The following is a 20,646-nucleotide window of genomic DNA, read 5'->3' as shown; positions in this document are numbered from 1 at the left end:
GAAAATCAGAACGCAACTATGATGTGGGATGTATAGAACTTTGTTAAAATAATTCGTAATCATCACTAGTGTTAGAAAAGCATCAGAAAGTGCTTAATTGTTTGCATTAATAAATAAGATATTAAATTTGGTTCATCTGATACAAAAATGAAAAATCAGACAATTTAAATAGTTTATTGTTTTATGTAGCTTTGTAAACAATTTTCATAAACAGAAATAAATGCAGTAACTCTGGTCAAGAGTGAAAAGGAATTTTTGTAAAAATTAAAATTCTTTCAATGAGAAGATTTTAAAGGGACAGTCGTAATAAAATCAGTAAAGCATTCAGATGCAAAGATTCAGTAGTTTCCACTCTTAGTTTTAGGTGAACAACTTCAGCTGTGGAAAATTTATCATTTCACAGTGTATTAAAATCACTTTTACCAATTCAACCAATGTGACGAGAAATGTGAACAATTTCTGACAAAGGCGTATGCGCCATACGCATAAAACTCTCAGAATTACGAACAAGCATGTATTTTATCTGACAAGCGGAAACAACTGCTCTGGACTGCTATTTCCACTTCTGACAAGCGATATATAGGAAAGTCGGTGAGCTGGGCTTGAAAATACGATGTCAAATTGAAGAAGAAAAAATGAAAATAAAAATGTTTCTAGCCATTGCTTTCCTCCCTGTACCTCAAGTTGATACGGGTTTTAGCCTGCTCGAAGCAGGCACTACGGGTAATTTATCAGTTTTATTTCAATATTTTTGGCAGGAGTAGATTACTGTTGAGAGACTGCAACTTCAGAATGCACATAATGTAAATATTAGAACCAATAACTACTTGGAAGTTTGGCATAATCGGCTCGACAAAAAACGGGTAAAAGCCATGCCGGGTTTTATGAACTGCTCCAGCTCTTGATAGAAGAACAAGATGTTATATACACCCTGATTCAGCAACTGCTGTCGGGAAACGCTATCGTTGGTGACTGAAGACCTTGTGCTGAAAAGCAAGAATCAGTTACACAATGTAAGGGTGAAAACAACAAAGGTTCACTGACCTACGATGGAGCAGTTAGTTCCTTCAATCTTTAATGTGCACAACTTGGTGATTTAATGCGGCCTTCCAAGTAGTAGTTTGTATTATTTGTTTATATTTGTATTCTGTTGTACTGTATTGTATTGTATTGTATTATTTAGTTTTTTCCGTTTTCATTGTTTCCACTTTGTTCATATCGTCCACTGGTGTTTATTATTGTTGTTGTTGGCTGTTCTTTACTTAAAGTTTGCGTTGTTTTCGTTGAGTTATTACTATCAAATTTGATATAACTTCCTTGTGATGCAATGAAATATAGAATAATGATAAAAATTGTTTTTTGATAATGCTGATCACTAAAAAGTATAAACATCACCACAAATAATGTGTTGAAAAAACAAAATTTTAATGAACGATAAAACTTCATAAAATGTGATAAAAACAAGATCAATGAAATTTTTGAATAATAAAAATTTTCACTACTAACGTTACGTCACTATTGTTAAAGTTACGTAATCCTACATGAAAATATGTGGACCAATGAAATGAAAAAATGTTGCAGCTAATCAAAAGTGAAAGGTTTGAATCAATGAGCAATTAGGCAAAGAAAATATATAAAACAAAGGCGCAAGGGTCCAAACGACCAGTAAGAAGACGCGGTGGAAATTTGGTCCGAATTAGACCAAATCAATTTTACCAAAAGCAAATAATTATTAATTATTGATAATTCTGTAATTATAGAATTAATAACAATTTTCATAAATATAAAAGTAATTTTTTGATATTAAAAATATTTTGAATATTATTATTATGTTGCACCTACTTTTCAATTATTCATTCTGTAATATTTATCAGCGTTTGGTGATACCATGTGAATCTTGTTAATAATTGCTGGTAGGATGATTTTGCACGTTTATGTCTCTGGGAATAGCAACTTCTGAAGCAGAATTTGAAAGTTCTATACGAGAAAATGTTGTAAGAAAATATTTTGTGTACTATTGTTTAAAATCTAAAATGTTTAATATAAGGTAAAATTAAGTAAATAAGTAATATTTTGATTAATTGAAAGCAATAAAGTATAGAAAATTAAATGTAGATAATAGATTTGTTTTTTTTGATGAATCAAGAAGAGCATTTATATGTGTGACGTTAGATGTGCAGTAAGATATGCAAAATGTGTTTGAAAATTTTGCGTTCGAGTGGATTAAGTGATTTAAGTGTTGACGAGCATTTTACAACCTTTACGGAACTTCATCGCGACTCATTTATTCTCCTGCAAGCTGTGAAATTATTTTTGATAGACATTACATACTGTTTGACTTGTTTCCAATTTAACCACAAAATTATTGTGAAATGATGCTGTAAAATGAATATAAATTAAAGTACTGGCTTGAAAATTTTGAATGATGTTATTTGTGATTAAATTGTAAACAGTTTTTTGCCTTAGGTTGCCACTTTATTGTTTATCGTTTTGTACGCATGTTCATATATTTTGGTAGGAAAATTTCGACTTGATCCAGAGAAAGATGAATTGTTCACAGGTATTTGTTTTGAAATTATATTTTTTCTCTGTTCTTCTTCATGCTATTTAATGTTAAGGTGAAGACAGTGACGCCATCGTGTTTCGCATTTCGTAAGTTTGTCTGATTGTATTTTCTATTTTGCTTGTTTGTATTTATTTTGTTGAATTAAATTGTTATTTTTGTTTGATATTTAGGTTCTGGATTTGCATTTTCTCGACTGCTGTATCTTTATCTGCAATTTTATTGGTTCCATTTTCCATTTTCAGTAACGAAATTTTGCTTTTGTATTCGAAAAATTATTACATTCAATGGTTGAGCTCATCTCTGTTGAAAAGTGTGTTTTTTAACAAACTTATTGGAAAATTTGAAACAAAATCTTGTAGGCTTATGGAATTCCGTGTTTGCCTGCAGCAATCTTTGCATTTTTATTTTGCTACCGTTTGCATATTTTTTAATTGAATCACATGGATTTGTCAGTTTCCGTTTTACGTACAGCATTTGGAATAGAGTACTGGAGACGACTGTGAACTCTTTCTTTCTCGTGATACTATCCGTTTTGCTGGTTCAAATAGTAATAATTTTTTTGGAAAAAGAAAACTGTTATCCGTATACATTTGAAAGTGAGTATAAAATATTAGTCTGAAATGATTTTAAAACTTTATATCATTGGAATTTCTTTTAATGTAATAATTTTTTTCTGTCTGTATTATTTTGTACTTACAAATTGTGTCAATTATTTCGTCATTTATGTTCATTTTTGTTTTATTGTAGCTTGTTTCAATATGTGGTCATTCCTTATAACAGCATTCACGAAACTTCCTGTAATATACTCGTACATATCAATGTTTGGAGTTGGATTATCTCTAGGTAGGGTTAAATTATTGAAATGCGAGATTTTTCAGTCATAAATATTTTCAGCTTGCACACCGTTGGGTTTTGGTCGAATCTTTGCAGTTTTCAATGTACTCATTCCAGAAGCAAGGGTAATCGTAAACTCTTTTACTATTTATTTATTTGTGTATTCAGTGTTATTGTATATAAAATAAATTGCGCATAAGTTTTATTTCTGCTGATTAACTTATTAGATTCGAAACAAAATAATTAATGACTTGCAACTTTTATCCGCAGAAGAAATGCATTTGGTTAAGAAAGCGAAAAGTATTTTATTTTCTTATTTTTTTGATAAGTAAAGATTTAAAATGTTTTTTCATTGTATTCAATTTTGTAGCTGCTGTCAGCACTTTGAAACATACTCCTTTTGTTGAAGAAGAAATGAATGTTATTTGGCTTTCTTGTTTGAGAAATTTAGCAAACTTGTATGCCCAAAGAAAACTTTTCCAAAAAGAGCTACACTCCATCAGTTGGTTGAGTGTTGTTATATATCCAGCTTTGTTTGTTGTTATTCTTGCAATAACGGTATTGATTAATATGATAAAATAAAAATTATGTGATAGTATTATTTAAAAGGTTTTTTTTTCAGGCATTGTCTGTATTAAGCGTCATGTGGAATGTTTTTCAAATTACTGTCGGTTTTCGAAGACTGCCCATTGCGATTGAAGTACAACCGCAATTGGATGAAATGTGCCGTTGACATTTTTATGCATTTGCTTTTTTGCTTTTAGGATTTTGAACTCGGAAGTAGTTCTCTTTCATTCTTGGGTTTTTATGGTGCTTTCATTGAAATCATAATCACATTGTAAAAAATGTTCTCAATCAATGCGGAACATTTGCATATTCTAACTCTACCTGTTTTCTTTTTTTAGATATTTAATGTTGGCTTCGCTTATTGGCTTTTATAGTTTGCCGGTTTTTTGTCGATTAAAGCCAATACGAAACGGTACATCGATGACACGTTTGATTTTTAATTGCACTTCAACGTTGGTATTGAGTTCTGCTTTGCCAGTTTTAGCCAGAGTTTTAGGTATTTGTAGAGTTTTTAGTTATATTTTTTATTCTTTTACTTTTTTTAATCAGTAAACAGATATTTTTAGGACTCACAAATTTCGACCTTTTGGGCAACTACAGTCAGTTGAATTGGCTGGGCAACATTTACTTTGTGCTGATGTATAATTTGATGTTCACTTTTGCTGTCGTCTGTGTTTCGTTGACGCTGCTGCAGCTTCCTTTCCGATTAACTTGGATATTGAGGTTAGCATGCCAGTTGGTCACTGTGAAACTTTATTGACGTCAGTTGCGTAATTTTACTACAGGCTAGCCGTGAAATTGGTCGCTCGCATATCTAGCAGCGGGTCTGCTTCACTGAAGCTGTTTGTTTTAAACTATTTGACCAAAGAAGTCGAAGGTGACCAGCGATCTCATAAGAAGGATGTGCTCGAAGAGAATCTTTGCTCAAAATTAACTGATACAGTTTAAATATATTGAAATTCAAGTACATTTTTTTTATTTTATGTTTTTTTTAAATCATCATTCATTCCACTTTATTAATAAAATATATACTTGAGTGAATAGTTATAATATTTGAACTGAAGTTATCTTTATAATTATTTGGAATATTAATTTGCAAGAAAACAAAACGACTCTTCGAAAATTATTTTATAAAATCATACAGTTTGTTGACAATTGATTTAATGAAAACTTAGAAAATGAGAAGCAATTTTGGCAATTTAAACATTTTGAATATGATTTTAATGTTGAGAAAATATTTTATTATGATAACGAAAAAAGGAAATTATTTCCAACTGACATCACTTGAAAGACATGAAGTCAAATTTTTTCATGATGCTGGTGAAATGATTTGCGGTTGAAATGATTTCACTTCTTTCGGTGATACAAGTGGTGGTAGGAGAGTTGGTTGTAGATGCTCAGCGGCAGGTATATCCGCTGTCCACATCTGCGCATGTTCTCTACACAGAGTAATAATTTCAATTAATATATTTCATACTCTGGCAAGAATAAGTTTACTAGAAAATAAAACACTATTTTTTTTGTTTAATTCTATTTTAATTCAGTTTATATGATTTTATATATCATTGCTGAAGGAAGAGTATTGTTAAAATAGGATTGTTTTTCGTGTTCTTATCGATTGTAATGTTCATTGTTGGATAGCTTTAAACAAAGATGCTAAAAGTGAAAGAGATTGAAATCAGCGGAATTTTATTAATTCGATATTATGAATTAGTAGAAGAAGAAAAATCAAAAATTTTCCCCCAATATTGCAATTGATTTCTCCATTCAAAAGTGTTCAAAAAATGAGAAAAGAATTTTCCACAAACGTGTTTCCATTTACGGTGAGCAGCTTGAAAATTAGCTCATGCTGAAGTGTTTGATGAAGACGTGAAGCGGTTTGCTTCAGCGTGGCAATCAGATGGCCTTTTTAAAAAATTTTTGACAGTTTCACTTATGCATTCTATTATTGATCAATTTTCAATCACCAAAGAAAAATTTTTTCAAATCAATTCCAATTCTAATCCAATATACCTTATGGGAAAAAGAATTTCATTTTTCTTTCATCTCTTCTTACTCACTCACTAATCCACTTTAAAAATTTCTTCTTTATTGTACAGATTATTAAATAATTGATAATATTGAGAAAAAAGGTTTTAATTATTTTTCATCTCATGTATGCATTCGTATGGAAAATAAGAAATCTCTATGAGAGAAGAAAATTTTCCTACATTCTACCCGAATGTGTTTATTCTTATTACTTTTAATCATTTCAAGTACATATAAATATATATATTTGAATTTCTTGAATATTTTACTTGTTAAAATTGATTCGTAAACAAGTCTCTAGTCTGCTGATAAAAATGACATGCATTTGGGTTCCTATTAAAAATATTTTAATATTTTATTAAACTGGAAACCCGTTCGATGAACATTATAATTTTTGAAAAATTTCACAGTTCTTCAAGGTCATTTTAAAGTTTAGGTGTGGCATATTGAAAATGAATAAATTGCAACGGGTTTTATGATTTCATGTGAAAATTTGACAGTGACAATCACCGCGTACAAAATGTGAAAATACAAACCCAACTTTACGTAATGGAAGAACTTTAAATAAAAAAAATAAACTGATTTGTCAATTTTCAATCTCACTCAGCAGACATTTAAAAAATAAAAATCGATATCTTCATTATTAATTAACTGATAATTTTTTTTGAAAAAAATATTAAAAATTTATAAACTGGAATTTAACTTCATATTGTGTTTTCCAAATTACGAAGTGATCATCTTATATTTATTTCTCATCATGTGAAGTCTAATTTTAGACATTTTTTCAATTGAACGTTTTCATTAGGGCATTTATGTTTCAAAATTGTTAGATTGAATTTATTGATTTATGTGTTTCAAAAATGAAAATGCATATTTGTTGTATAAGAGAAAACGTATTTTTTTTCTTCGCAATGCAAAAGAGCAAGAATAAGTGTAGCATTTTATGAATAATTGCTGTGATTATTTTTATATTTCAATTAGAAAAATTTCTAATTGACTCCAATTGAAGATGAATATATAAAATTTAAGTATTTTTCAAAAAAAATGTGAAAAATATTTGACAATTTTCAGTTTGCAATATTAATAAATTTTGAAAAAAATTGTAATTTATTTATTTATTATATTCTAGAAATGCATTTATTTATAAAGGTATTCTATTTTAATATTTTGTTTGGAATTCAGTGGAAAAATCGGCTTTAATGTCAAGTATGCTTAGAAGCAATGGAAATTGTTCTACAAAAATAATAGGTCTTTCATATTATTCACTAGATAAATGAGAAAGAGAACAAGATGTAATAATTGCGTTATGGCATTAATTGCATCTGTTGACACATTTTATCAAATATCAATATCTGTGTTCAAATTAATCTTTCTCAACAATGATCAGGAAGAAAATTTTCATCTTAATCTGAAAATCCACTCAGCGAAGCGGTTATTTATTCGATTAAATGAATAATAGACAAAAGTTGGCCGTCTGAACGGCAATTTCATAAATCTGACTGCTCATAAAAGTTGATAAGTGTCTAATTGAATTTGTTCCCAAAGCTCTGGAAGAATTTGTCATCTTCTACAGACACTGTTTATCAACTTTGCACATCTTTATCGTTATCCCATTGAATATGGAATACTATTTTGGATAATTTCAATTAGCAAACCACTTTGAAATTTTATCAATGAATATGAAAGGACAAATCTTTTCTTACCTTTGATCTTCTTGATCAACCGACGATGATTGTTCATTATCAGGAATTTGTTTTACACCTTCAGTTCCATTGGCTTTGGTAGGCATTTCAGTAGGAATGTTTTTTTCACTAGCCATGATTTCATGTGAAGAAAAACAACAATATGTATATATGTATGTGTGTGTATGATAATATTAATATGTATGTACAGTGAATTTATGAATATGAAATTGCAATAGACAAACGAGCTTGCAGAATAAATTTCTTCTAATATTTGCAAAATTGAGTGTGAATTTTCTGTTCAATCGTCGTCCCAACGTTGTTGGTCCGAATTTTGGGTTGTTGTGGTCCGCCTGTGTGTTTGGCTTGTTCTGCGCTTCTGCGTCGGGCAAGATTCGGGCTCTTAATTGGGATCGACGTTTCCCAGCTGAATCGTTCGTCCAACTGAAATCGAACTTTCCCAACGTTCCCGTCTCGAAAACCGATGCTTATTGGAAAATGACCAAAAACGCTGCTCCAATTAATTTGCGGCTTCAATTTGAAATCGAAATTCATTCATCCGAATCAAATTTACCAGTTCTGTCTATGCAGGGGGTGTTGGAAAACATTCTTTCACTTTTCATACAACTTTTATTTCTTTTTCTAATTCTGAAAAAATTTAAATAAAAAAAAACAAATAATATTCATTTGCAATCGAATGCATTTTCGAAATGTTCATTTTTTTCCAATCACTTGACATTTGGAATGTCTTGAAAAATTTTGATTTATAGAAAACAACTGTACGTTTGGATGGATTTATTAATCTTAGAAAAAAAAGAAGCAAATTCCATTCAATTTGGTGAAAATAAATTTGAACAATAAACAGGTAGCCAGATTCATTACAAGCTTCTAGATGTCGCGATAATTTGATCATTGTCTACTTATTTGATGATCAATTTAAACGTGAAATTTCAAAACAAAAACTTTGTTTTCAAATTCCACTTAATTTTAATAAAAAAACAAAGAGAAAAAGAAATTAAGAATAGATATTCATCTCATTGCTGTACTACTTTCGTATCTGATTAACAAAGTTATTAATGAAGATAAATATCAAAAATTGTGTAAATCAATCAAAAGAAAATAAAATTAACTGCGTATACATTAGCATTTCATGAAAAAAATTATTTATTTCTTTATTTACTAATTAACATATTCCTACGCGTTTTGTATTGTGCTTTACAAGTGATAATGGAATTGTTAAAATCAAAACAACTCTTTGCATGGAATCCAAATTAAAGCATTACTTAATTGTACTGTTTAATGATATGTTTTCAAATAGGAAAAATATTTTGCAAAATCATTTGCGAAAACTTTGCATTTGGTTGCACCAATTTGCTTCTTTTCGCTTCACCTCTTGGTGATTATGATGAATTAAATTTGAAAAAATGTTTTAAAGTTTTTAACGAATATTTATATCATTTTAGTGAATATACAATTTTAATTTATTCCAATAGTAACTTTTTAATAAATACACTGTTTAATTTTAGTAATTATGAACAACAGCATAGTGGTTTGCAAGAAAATTTTAATTTCCTATGCTATTTTACCAATAATTAATACACTGGATAATGATAAAATATTAGCATCATTATAAATTTAAATTTAAACATAGCAAAATATAAAAATGAAAATCACTTTTCTATAATATTAAATACATAATGTAAATAAGGGTTATTTTTTAATTATTATAAGATTTGTTGTAATTTCAAACAAATGTAATGCATAATAATAATTATTATGTTTCTTTTCAACGAACTGTTCAAAAACTTCAATGAAAAACAGCAGTTCATTAAAGAGCTATTAAAGCTTATTATGCAAGTGCTATTTGCAATACGATTCGCTGCATTCATCATTCAAACGTGCTGTTTTCTAAAAATGTTTACTTGTTATCAGTTTCTAGTAAACACCATTTTATAATTATTAATTCTCTTTTCCTTCTTCCTTGCTTTTAATCAATTCAAAAACTCATTTACCATTTTTAATCCATTTCAATTGGAACATTTCATTCAAAATTTTTATTGCATACATACATTTGTTACAAAATTATAATGAATAGGATAAAATTTTTGATTAGAGAATAATGTATAATTTTTTATTTTAAATGGCAACGTTGAAAAACTATAATTTATTACCAAATTTAAGAAGCAATAAAAATGTTTTCCTTCATTTTTTCAAAACTTATTTACTTGTAGTTTTAGCTTTTTACAAATTCACATAAAGTTATAGCTGTTCAGTCAAAAAACAAGCAATATAAGAAAGTTCTTTTTCGAAGAGATTAAATTTAAATAATACAGCACGTAAAATTTCATAATTTGTATGCTTCATTTATTATTATTATTATTCAAAAACAAGAAAATAAATATTTTTCAGCTTCATTTTTGTCTCTGAAAGTTGATCAGATATTAATTTTTCATTTTTGATTTTCTTTTCCTCTGATTTGTCTTTTAGCATTTATTTATCTTCAAATCTTTTTACGTAATTGCTACGTAAAAAATAGAAAATAAAGAATTTGATGAGCAATTTTTATGTTGCAAAACTTTCAACGGCAAATGAAAATCAATTTTATAAAAATAAAATATTTCGAAATATAATAAGCAGTCCAAGTTTGCTTAATGCTGGAAGATTACCGAGAATGCTTTGATTAACTTTTATTATTCGCTGCACAAATTTCCATAAGCACAATGATAGCATAGTTACACAAAAAAATAACCACAACAACAATAACAACAAGGATTATATAATATATAGTTTTTATCATCATCATCATTATTATTACTATTATTCGGGAAAAAAGCAAGCATTGATTGAACATAATAAGTTAAAAGAAGATGTCTGAAGTTGAAACAAAGACGACAAATGATTATTGTTTACTACCACTTTGACGTTGGAATTGTGGTGCTGATTTTGATTGGTCATTTGGACATTTGAATACGTGCGTGCAAATAATATATGCAATGGCAATAGTGTCAAGAATGAGGTAAAAATAATGCGAGCAGTTGTGTCGCAGTTTTGCAATCTTGAATGACTAACCGACGCCGGTTGGGCGATTTATTTTCTCATAGCTGCTGTAGGTGAGCTGTTGGAAATTTTGTTATTGTTCAAGCGGTGTTCAGCAATTTTGAAGAACAAAAGCAGAAAAGCAAGACCACCCAAAATCACACTCTGCCTTCCTCTTTATTCTGTCCTCTTGGGGCGAAGTATAAGAAGAATATCCGCATTAGCTAGCCATGTCTCAGTTGACCGAAACGCAGACTCTGCTGCATGATATTCCAGAGTCGAGGAAATCCAGCGTGGACAGCAGAAGGCCATCGCGACGGATCAGTCGGGCATACGAAATTCGACCATCCTATCGAAGTGAAAAGCCGCTTTACGATTGGCTCTGTGAACATTTGGACAAGCAGACGGTGAATCTGGTAATCAACTTTTTGGTTCTGATTACACTGCTTGCATTATTAACTATTATATTAAGCCATCTAGCACATTGATCAAATTCTGTTCTCTTCCAATTTTATCTATCTGTACCAATCTGTTATTAGGCTCTACTGTGTGTTTTGCTTGATTACTATTATTCTTGCTATTTTGTCATAATTATTTTACAAAAAAACCAATGTTCATTAAATTGTTTGTGTAATGTCATATACAGTGAACAGTCTGAAATTATATTCAATTTTAACAAACAGCCTTCCATTCCCAATCTATAAATAAAACTCACGAACGCTGGCAATGAAATTTTTAATGCACAAAACAACATGACAACTTCGGATTACGCTTGAAGCCCAAAAAATTTCCAACCACAATTGAACATTAAATTTTTAAGAATTGCATGTCATTGTTAGAGTCGTTAAAATTGCTATAATGCAAACTTGCTAAAATAAATGCTCAAAGCAATCAACTCAGTTGCGTAGAAATTACACGCACACCAAGCGCGCAAAGCTGTCAACAAATGTATGGCAGCTTAAAAGCTGAATGGGCAACACAAGCTTCACGAATGTTCAACTTTTTTCTTTGAAATGAACAATTTTTGTTCACTTATTGCTAAAATTGCCAAAAATTTATAAAAATAAATCTTGAATAATGAAGTAAACAATCCGTATACACAATAAGAATAAGAAAAAATGTCCGTAAAGATCGAATTATTTTCCATAATTAGAAATGCATTTTTATTCTAAACATAATTAAAATTGTGCTACCTTTGAATGTTGCATAACATTTTACCTGTATCGCTGATTGTTTTCTGATGAAATTACGCAAATGTTGAAAACAATTTTTCTAACTAATATATTATTTGACTTGCAGTGATTAAATTTAACTAATTCAATCATCATTCAATTGTTAATAGTTGCTAATATTGCTCATATCACATTATTTCTTGAATTATTTTAGTATTCAGTGATTCATTATAATAAGTAATGTATTATGTTGAAAATTTTATGATACTTTAAAACTTGCGTATCAATCGTGAAATACTGCTACCTGCCGAGTTCAATAATACGCAAGCATATCTGTTAGCGCGCCTGAATTTAGTTGTTTTTACCTTAGATATTTTCAGTGATATTTGGTATAACTGCTTTTCCACTATATCGACAGTCATGAACAGTACCTGATTCGTACAATTTCAAAGGAGGTGTTTCTTTTTTGCCAAATACCATTGCTGTGAATGTCCTTTTGTTAGCTGCTGCTCTTCCATAGCTGTAAAAATCGGGGTAGCATGTTGATGTTTACAAATACATGCATTTTACATTGCAAGTACAATGTAAATCTATTCAAAAAATGCAACAGAATGATTTACTGTTATGTAGCGCAAAGAAAGTGTCATCCACCGCTTTCAGGATCCCAGTTTCTCTAGAGTTGTACAAAGTACGACCCAAGAACGAGGCTCCTTTTGAGAGCATGGCAGCAACCTCTCCGTCAAATATTCTTCGAAATCACTTAATTTACTGACGAATCGTCATTTAAGCATCAAAGCATTTTCTCAATCTTTTCCTTTAATTTAAAACTGTTCTTTTTTAACAGAGTATCAAATAAAATGTTAATTTTAAAATTCAATAGAATAATCCACATAAATTGTTCTTGTAATAACTGCAGAGGTGCAGGGAGCATCGTCGTTTTGCATCGCCAACTTCGCCGTAGATTTGCCAAATGTTCTTGAAACATATTTCTTTCACTACTTGATAAACAAAACTATACCTTTATTAAAGTCATATGCACCTTAAAAATATTTGTTCAGCAAGTTTTTCACTCCTGGCACCAAAATCTTTATTCTCCATCTTCGTAATTGGTGTTGCATCAAAACCTGACTGACTGACTTTGCCATCTAACTGAACATGGCTCAGCAACTCAGTACAGTTACAGACTTGTCTGAGGATGGAGCTAAAAAATTATATTTTAACAAGTGAAAGAAAATTAAACCAAATTGAATCTGATCAGTAGTAATGATATCTCCTGACTGGCCGTTTTATAGTACCAGCTTCAGAACAGTGTCAAGTTTATCGAATCCAATGATGCACAGTTGCACACCAATTAACCAAGTGAACATCATGTCCATTGGCATTGCTTCTGCGGGTGTGACAGTCAGCACAATGTCACGATGTAATAGAAAAAATGCCATTACTGGTGGATTTCATGAACTAATTTTTTGGCGTAAATAGGCTTCTGAATTGTTTTCATTACTAGATTCTTTTCATATTAATTTAAACCAACATTTAGCATCTATTTTGCATATATTGAATGTCCCCAGTGTTCTCTGCTAATGCGATTGCTTCATCATTTCTACTGTTGTATTTTATTTCAGGTTGTGGCTCAGGATTTTTTCATATACCACTGTATTGAATCTGAATCTCATAACAATAAATTAATAAACTATAACTATAAAATAAATAATAAATATGAACTGAAAAATAAAATTAAATATGTAAATTTTGCATTTTAGAATTTCTAATTTTGACATTAGAGCTCAACATCAACAAAAAACATCATAAATTATTAAAAATCTTCATGCATGTTATCTCAACTATACTAACATGGTACAATCGGTCGGACAATGCATAAGAAATTTAGCAACTCAAAGGCAACGCAAACAGGGGCGTGATACGTTTAATTTATAGAAGAGGGGCAGGTATAGTATCAAGAAGATTTATTTGGGATTTAGGAGATGGACATAGTAACAATTGGATAAAAGTTTTCCCTATGGGAGGCGGCTGCCGCCCAAGTCGCTCCCCCCCCCTTATCAACGCTATTGAATGCAAATCAAGCCTTTGCAGCCCACTTGCATTAGCATAGTAGTATTGTTAAGTGAATATTATAATACTTTTATTTTAGAATTTAGTTATTACTAAAATAAAATTTTAAAAATTTCAGTATTATCAATGCCACTTATAGAAAAGCTAAATTTTCTACAGTAATTTTTTATATAAACGTGAATTTCATTAAACTTGCAGTTACGGTAAGTTTCAAAAGTGCAGTTGATGTGTTAATTACGGGTAAGAATTTTAATTTTGTTAATAAAATTTATTTCTATAACAGAATTAGATTTTCAATGTGAAAGATGTAAAATTGCATTTCCGTAGATAGTACTTATGTAATACTTGTGAGGGAGTAACATCATTTATTTATTTTGTTTTTTTTTCAATTGTTATATTTTATTTCAATTTTTTAATTTTTTAATTATTCATAAATATTTTTGTTTTGAATCCTTTATTATAATTTGACTTCAATTTTCTTTACTTATTAGCTACTAATGTTTTTTATTTGGAACTGTTAAGTTTGTATTAACATGATGTTTTTACATATTTAATTTCAGTTTAACATTGTACATATTAGTTTTGTTGACAAAATAGGAATGTAAAGCATTTAAATCATTTTTTGTTAAATAAATGAGTCAAATAGTTAATTATTTTTTTTATTCTTAAATCACACTTAATTTTTTGAAATAATAACTGCACGTAGTTGCTTTTTATGATTTTTGTTATTTCAGTAATTTATGGGCATTAATATGCGACTTTCTAGCAAGAATAATTTTAATTTCTTGGACTGTATTATATATATTTTATTTTTAGCACTCCAACTTGTACTCTGTATTGCACATGGACATTAGGGACGCTGAAAAAATAGTAGGAAAAAAAGTGAAAATAATCTCCTCGGGTAATAACGCCTTTATTGGCGTTGTCCATTCTTTTGATTCAGAATCCCGCTCTTTTGTGCTCATCAGCGATTGCCACCATTCCCGCGGCTCTATCTGTGTGCAAGTTGTTTACGGTTATAATATTGAATCGTTGGAAATTTTAAATCACGTTTTGACGAGTCATGTAATTTAAATTTAGTTTTTTTAGGACTGTATTGTATTTAAACTGTATTTTTTTAGGATAAGAAGCTCCTAGAGCGCTTTTCTCAAAGAATTGCAACGTCTCCAAGAATCCCTTAATTTTTTATCTGTTGTTGAAAATTTGTTTTACTGGTTGGCTTTAGGTATCTGAACCTATAAAAATTTTGTTCTCAGTCATGTTTATTCATGGCAGGTGTAAAATGTTTTGTTTTTGTTTTACTTTGTAGTTTTAAATGAAATGCAGAAGATTGTGCACAATAAAAATTTTAGCATACGATTTTGTAAATATTTTGATGAAGCATCAGGATTACGACAGAGAATTGAAAAGGTAATGCGTGAAGTATAATCTTATAGTTGTTGTGTAATACCCAACGTTGAGTTACTGCTTTCCAAAGTAGAGTTTTCAGTGTTGCGCAGTTACACTCTGTGAATGGTGTTTTCAAAGTGATAAAGTAAAATCATTATTGTAGAAGATTTAATTGTTTAATTATATCATATGCTATATAGAGACATGATTAAGCAAAATGGTCTTTACTGTTTGTCATAGCTTGAAAAACGCTCATGGAAAAGTAAAATATGAAATGTAATTGCATATAATACTGAAAGAAGTACTAAAGCTAGAGTTTATAGCCAATTTTTTAATTTTTCAGTAAAACGCAAAAACTAATATGAGCTTGTTTGTATGTAGTTTTTTTATTGCTGCAAATTAATTTTCTTATTTTAACAAACGTGTTAATATAATGCTTCTACAAATAAATTGAAAAAATATGTTATTAAAAATTAAAAGTTTTGCAGCATTTATCTGTTTTTATTGCAAATCAAAATTCTGTAATGCATTTTGAATTTACACTTGCATTATTTTTTCTTCTTACTGTAATCAATAAATAAGTTTATTTATCCGATACGTATGTTCTTTTATGGAACACTTTAATTCTGAATTCATTTAAATTCACTAACCATATTTACAGAGTAAAAACTTTTAATTCCTGATGATAATTAATTTATGTTTGAAATTAATTTGAGATTGTTCATATTTGATAATTTAAATACATAACAATAATTTTAAATTATGTATTTTAGGATTTATATCTATGATTGAGTTGTCACCGGATGATATATCTAATATTATTGGCAAGAAGGTGAAATTAGTAGCGAAGGAAAACCATACATATACTGGCATTGTACAGTCTGTTGATCCAATTACTTTTTCGTTTGTACTTGTGAATCACAGTGATGTTTCAAATGAACATATGAAAGTGTACTTAGTGAATGGAAGTGCAATAGTGTCGATGGAAATATCACCAGATGAATTGAGCGAAGACGTAACTGGTAAACGTGTGTATTTGTATTGTTAATATTTATATTTAGGAAAAGAAACTTTATGAAGATTTTCATAAGTGCGTGCACAAGATTGAATAGGCTGTTTAACTGTGTTGTCTTTTATTGTTTTTTTATTTGTGCATTCTTTGGTAAAATTTTAAATGTCGAACAACTAAAAAGCAGTCAATCATGTCAATAGCAGAAGAACACCTTGCTGATATTTTTATTGGTAAAGAAATATTTTTTGTTTTAATTCAATTTTACATAATTTAAAGACATACTGGATTGATTGGGACATTGGGTTTTATAATGATTCATTTATGAGTTTCAAGGTTTTTAAATAGCTGGAGCAGATGAAATTATGTATAATTTCAATTTTTGACACACAGATAATTACCTAAGGTTGCATTACAGTTTGGAAAAATTGTGCTGTAATCAATAAAACTGTGCTTGAATAGTCATTGATGAACGGAGTGATTAGATTAGATTACAGTAGAATAGACTGAGAAGTGTTGTTCTTATTAATAGATTATTGCGAAATATTGTATCTAACAAAAACTGAATTTAAATATGCATTATTTGACAGTTTTTATTCTCATGCTGTACTCTTATTAATGCGTTGCTTTAAACGAAATTTATTTAATATGTGGGCTTTACTTTTTAATTTTTCATCATAAAATATGTTATTAAGCCTATTGTAAATTACACTTGCTGGAGTACTGCTTTAACGAACTTGAACAGATAATCAGTCAAGACCCTGGAAAGAAGAAGATGGTTACATTTTACATTGAGTAATTTTTATTTGGACATTATTGATAGTATTGTAAATGAATATGTAATTTAGTGTTGAGATATTCTGCTCAAGGACAAAGCTTGTCCACGACATTGTTTGGCGTAAATCAAATTTGGCTATTTTGTATTTTCGAAAAGCTCTCGATTCAATTTTGATGCAAATGGCGAAAACAAAAGTGGCGAAGGTTTAAAATTTATTCTTATATATGTATTTGATACCTTTCTCTGAGTTTATTCTATTCAAGGAAGCGGTTCATTTTCGACTAATGGCACATCAGTCGAATGCTCCTTTTCATCGTCAGAAGAGTGAAATGGATTCTCTCCTAGGCTGTTTAATTACACTGAAAGGTATATCTGCGTTGTGAAGCCATTTTTTAAATATAGCATATTTAGCTTTTGTTTGTTTGATTTTAGGAGCCATTACAAAAGTTTCACAACTGCGTCTGATTCAGACTCGTAAAGAAATGAAATGCCGACGTTGTGGTTATAAATTCTTTTATGATGTATGCATGTTTTATTTAAAAATTAAAAAAATTGAAACTTTGAACTATTTTAGGCTAGTTTTGATCAGTGTTACAGATTAACAAATCCGAAGAGCTGTCCATCACCAGTTGGTTGTGGTTCCACAAAATTTGAAGATATCATTACAGCTGGCTCGCGTAACTGAGCAGACAATAATTGCATTTGTGGAAATTTGAATTTTTTTAATGATAATTTTTTAGCACCAATAACATTTTGTCGTCGATACCAGGAAGTGAAACTGCACGATGTGAGCAATCTTGCCAATTCTGGTCCTCTCAATGAATCAGTGGTTGTTGCTCTTGAAGAGGAACTTGTCGATTCTTGTCGTCTGGGAGAAGTAGTTTTAATAACGTTAGTAAAATTCAAGTTAAATTATACATATATATTTTTTTTCTTTTATTGTTATTTGGAAATTTGTAATTTATAGAGGAATTTTGTGCCGGCGTTGTCAGCCACTGAAAAAGCTTCAAGAACCGCGTTTTCAAATTGTCCTACGTGCAACTCATGTTGCATCCGCTCCCAAAAGTCAAAATTTAGAAATGGCCCATGATGTTGTAATAATAATAATATTTGTTTCACAGATTGTTGCCCGTCAAAAATCGCTTTATTTCAGATTGAAGAATTTAAAGAATTTTGGTCCAATTATGAGCAAACTCCAATTGTTGGACGCAATGTAATTTTGTCAAACTTTTGTCCAGGTATGTACCAGATGTATTTGGTAAAATTGGCCGTATTGCTGGTCATTATTGGAGGCGTATCTCGTCGAAGTGAATCTGGTATTTTTGTTTAATTTTGAATTGTAAATTCATTTCATTAAAAAATTTTTTTTTCTTAATTTAGGTACAATGCTCAGGGGTGATTGCCATTTGTTGCTGATTGGTGATCCAGGAACGGGAAAATCCCAATTTTTGAAATATGCCGCTAAATTGGCTTCAAATTCAGTTTACACTACAGGAATTGGAACTACAAATGCTGGGCTTACTTGTTCTGCGGTTAAAGAAGAAGGTGATTGGCAGTTAGAAGCTGGTGCATTGCCGTTGGCTGATGGTGGTAAGTAAAAGAGCAGAACGTTCTAAAAATATAAAGTAAAATATTAACTATGCAATATATTAATTATTATAAAAACTGGCTTTTGAAATAAGTCCCTTATGGTAATTAACATTAATTTTTTCTGTATGTAATGATTGTGTTTTATTCGATTCACAAAATTACGAAAAAGTTGAAAAAAAGATGGTTTTCTTTTCACATGAAGATATTTCTTGAAATTCATTTATTCCCTTTTTGCATTTGCAGGAATTTGTTGCATCGATGAATTTAGTACAATGAGAGAAGCAGAGAAGGATGCTATTCGCGAAGCGATGGAACAGCAGACCGTTAGCGTAGCTAAAGCTGGATTAGTGACAAAATTGAATTGCAAATGTTCCGTAATTGCTGCTTGCAATTTTCAAGTACGTTGAGCAGAGGTTTTTGATGCTTGTTCAAAGAAAATTAACATTTATTTTTTCATTGCAACACAATTATTTCGAATGGGTAAGTTGGTTTTTTTTCTTTTCAAGGAAACTGTTGGTTCTCGAAGTGCAACTGTAGATTGCAATTTGAGTTCTCCGTTGATGAGTCGGTTTGATGTGATACTGTATTTGCGACAGTCGTCAGACAAAGAGTGGTGTCCGAAAATATGTGCTCATCTTCTTTATGAGCAGGTCGCTTCGGCATCTGCTTCATTTCGTCAATCTTCTGTGGATAGCAGCAATGCAAGTGGATCTTCGTTGTTTTGGACTTTTGATAAAATCAAAACTTACATCAAAGTGGTCAAATCCATTGAACCATCGATATCAGAAGGGGCTGAAAAGTTCGATTATCCATGCATGTGTGTCTATTTGTTTGTTCATTGTTGTTTTTTTTCTTGAAGAGTTCTGACTCAATATTTTATGAAGCAACGTTCGAACGTGAACAGAGAAGAAGGGTTGACAACAGTTCGTATGTTGGACAGCTTAATTCGTCTGGCTCAAGCTCACGCTCGTCTGATGTTTCGTGATATTGTCACTGTTCAAGATGCTTTGATGGCGACCATTTTTATTGAGCTTACTTTGAAAGGTTTTGTTTGTTTTTGATTCATCATTTAAGAAATTATTTGAAATATATGCAGATTTATCTTTACTGGTAACGCCGGATCCTTTGCAGTCAGTATTTCCATCTGATCCAGAGGCTGATTACAAGCAATTTGAAATGTTAATGTTAGAAGTGTTAGGACTTGATGGGCAGTTGAATAGTGGGGATAGCAAAGGTGATTGGAACATTAAAATGAATACCAATTCGGAAATCTCAACGCCGAAGGTGAGTATCAACAATTAATTGTGTTTTTAGATTAGATTTTTTTAATTTTAATTTTGCTGTTTTCTACGCTTGAGGACAGCAAACAATCTTTCAAATTTGAACAATGCACTTCTGAGGTGGTGTCCGAAGTGAAAAGAGACAATTGTGATTCTGCTGAAGGCAATCAATTCCAGTCGTGCTGTTCTTCTTCGACAAATCCTGCTAATGTAGCATTTGATTGGGGCAAAACTCAGTCCTCGTGCAAAATTAGTGGAGACCAATTGCATCACGACCCCACCATCTCTTTTGACGATAATTCTGATGCCAGCAGCATAAATTGGACTGAAACTGAAAGTCAGTTTGCTAAAAAGGATGATAATAATTCGTACAATTTGGACAGCATTCTCGAAAAAGGCAAATGTGACGAAGAATTTAAAGCAATATTTAACCAGTTCAAATTTTCTGATGAATAAACTCCACTTGTGTTTATTATTTTATTTTCTTACAATTTTGTTTTATAACTTTAAGCAGCATGTTTGAGCAACTATTCTTTACTGTGTTATCCAATCAGATTGTTTGAGCATTTGAAGTCTCTTCCAATCACTTGCTTGGTATTTGATTTACGGTATGGAAAAGTTTTTGTACACCAGTAATTATTTGTT

The 20,646-nt window shown here is 30.3% G+C and overlaps 6 protein-coding genes across 6 annotated transcripts; 4 read left to right on the top strand and 2 right to left on the bottom strand.

Annotated features, from left to right (window-relative positions):
• The first annotated feature begins 1,934 nt into the window (after positions 1–1,934).
• Tsp_00689 (limb region 1 protein-like protein) lies at positions 1,935–4,915 on the top strand. The gene is made up of 9 exons (XM_003376442.1): positions 1,935–2,047; positions 2,737–2,876; positions 2,926–3,162; positions 3,314–3,409; positions 3,771–3,958; positions 4,023–4,123; positions 4,306–4,463; positions 4,534–4,690; positions 4,753–4,915. Exons 1-9 carry the CDS (start codon positions 1,935–1,937, stop codon positions 4,913–4,915), a joined length of 1,353 nt encoding a protein of 450 aa, XP_003376490.1.
• Positions 4,916–7,439: 2,524 nt separating this feature from the next.
• On the bottom strand, positions 7,440–7,814 carry Tsp_00690 (DNA gyrase subunit A). The gene is made up of 2 exons (XM_003376441.1): positions 7,699–7,814; positions 7,440–7,542 (listed from the first exon to the last, which is right to left on the bottom strand). Exons 1-2 carry the CDS (start codon positions 7,812–7,814, stop codon positions 7,440–7,442), a joined length of 219 nt encoding a protein of 72 aa, XP_003376489.1.
• A 62-nt stretch (positions 7,815–7,876) lies between these two features.
• Tsp_00691 (conserved hypothetical protein) lies at positions 7,877–9,273 on the top strand. The gene is made up of 3 exons (XM_003376440.1): positions 7,877–7,887; positions 7,965–8,273; positions 9,204–9,273. The coding sequence occupies exons 1-3, from the start codon at positions 7,877–7,879 to the stop codon at positions 9,271–9,273; spliced, it is 390 nt and encodes a 129-aa protein (XP_003376488.1).
• A 2,978-nt stretch (positions 9,274–12,251) lies between these two features.
• Tsp_00692 (conserved hypothetical protein) lies at positions 12,252–13,324 on the bottom strand. The gene is made up of 4 exons (XM_003376439.1): positions 13,224–13,324; positions 12,925–13,086; positions 12,797–12,883; positions 12,252–12,405 (listed from the first exon to the last, which is right to left on the bottom strand). Exons 1-4 carry the CDS (start codon positions 13,322–13,324, stop codon positions 12,252–12,254), a joined length of 504 nt encoding a protein of 167 aa, XP_003376487.1.
• Positions 13,325–13,955: 631 nt separating this feature from the next.
• Tsp_00693 (conserved hypothetical protein) lies at positions 13,956–15,136 on the top strand. The gene is made up of 6 exons (XM_003376438.1): positions 13,956–14,002; positions 14,074–14,158; positions 14,772–14,856; positions 14,899–15,020; positions 15,045–15,053; positions 15,077–15,136. Exons 1-6 carry the CDS (start codon positions 13,956–13,958, stop codon positions 15,134–15,136), a joined length of 408 nt encoding a protein of 135 aa, XP_003376486.1.
• Positions 15,137–15,223: 87 nt separating this feature from the next.
• Tsp_00694 (MCM2/3/5 family protein) lies at positions 15,224–20,457 on the top strand. Its single transcript, XM_003376437.1, has 18 exons — positions 15,224–15,230; positions 15,265–15,365; positions 15,445–15,481; positions 16,118–16,374; positions 16,633–16,689; positions 17,209–17,334; positions 17,395–17,497; positions 17,564–17,652; positions 17,706–17,808; positions 17,872–18,022; positions 18,099–18,262; positions 18,370–18,447; positions 18,512–18,721; positions 18,965–19,119; positions 19,228–19,538; positions 19,581–19,765; positions 19,818–20,005; positions 20,122–20,457. Exons 1-18 carry the CDS (start codon positions 15,224–15,226, stop codon positions 20,455–20,457), a joined length of 2,658 nt encoding a protein of 885 aa, XP_003376485.1.
• Positions 20,458–20,646: the final 189 nt, after the last annotated feature.

The sequence above is a fragment of the Trichinella spiralis genome (assembly GCF_000181795.1).
Source record: "Trichinella spiralis strain ISS 195 chromosome Unknown Scfld4, whole genome shotgun sequence".
NCBI classification, from domain to species: Eukaryota; Metazoa; Nematoda; class Enoplea; order Trichinellida; family Trichinellidae; genus Trichinella; species Trichinella spiralis.
This window is presented reverse-complemented; position numbering and strand designations above follow the sequence as displayed.

Excerpts from the sequence above, each read along its gene's own strand:
- Tsp_00694 (XM_003376437.1), top strand. Across the intron at positions 16,690-17,208 it reads ATTCATTTATGAGTTTCAAG|ATATTCTGCTCAAGGACAAA; the intron begins GTTTTTAAATAG and ends TTTAGTGTTGAG. Across the intron at positions 17,809-17,871 it reads TATCATTACAGCTGGCTCGC|CACCAATAACATTTTGTCGT; the intron begins GTAACTGAGCAG and ends ATAATTTTTTAG.
- Tsp_00691 (XM_003376440.1), top strand. Across the intron at positions 8,274-9,203 it reads GTTCTGTCTATGCAGGGGGT|TAATTATGAACAACAGCATA; the intron begins GTTGGAAAACAT and ends GTTTAATTTTAG.
- Tsp_00690 (XM_003376441.1), bottom strand. The coding sequence starts at position 7,814 with ATGGCTAGTGAAAAAAACATTCCTACTGAAATGCCTACCAAAGCCAAT. Across the intron at positions 7,543-7,698 it reads GTTGATCAAGAAGATCAAAG|AGCTTTGGGAACAAATTCAA; the intron begins GTAAGAAAAGAT and ends AAATTCTTCCAG.
- Tsp_00692 (XM_003376439.1), bottom strand. The coding sequence starts at position 13,324 with ATGGCATTTTTTCTATTACATCGTGACATTGTGCTGACTGTCACACCC. Across the intron at positions 13,087-13,223 it reads TGGTTAATTGGTGTGCAACT|CTCCATCCTCAGACAAGTCT; the intron begins GTGCATCATTGG and ends ATAATTTTTTAG. Across the intron at positions 12,406-12,796 it reads ATGCTCCCTGCACCTCTGCA|CTATGGAAGAGCAGCAGCTA; the intron begins GTTATTACAAGA and ends CGATTTTTACAG.
- Tsp_00693 (XM_003376438.1), top strand. The coding sequence starts at position 13,956 with ATGCAAATCAAGCCTTTGCAGCCCACTTGCATTAGCATAGTAGTATT. Across the intron at positions 14,003-14,073 it reads TGCATTAGCATAGTAGTATT|TATTATCAATGCCACTTATA; the intron begins GTTAAGTGAATA and ends TAAAAATTTCAG. Across the intron at positions 14,159-14,771 it reads TCATTAAACTTGCAGTTACG|CACTCCAACTTGTACTCTGT; the intron begins GTAAGTTTCAAA and ends TTTTATTTTTAG.
- Tsp_00689 (XM_003376442.1), top strand. The coding sequence starts at position 1,935 with ATGTCTCTGGGAATAGCAACTTCTGAAGCAGAATTTGAAAGTTCTATA. Across the intron at positions 3,959-4,022 it reads TTGTTATTCTTGCAATAACG|GCATTGTCTGTATTAAGCGT; the intron begins GTATTGATTAAT and ends TTTTTTTTTCAG. Across the intron at positions 4,691-4,752 it reads CGATTAACTTGGATATTGAG|GCTAGCCGTGAAATTGGTCG; the intron begins GTTAGCATGCCA and ends ATTTTACTACAG.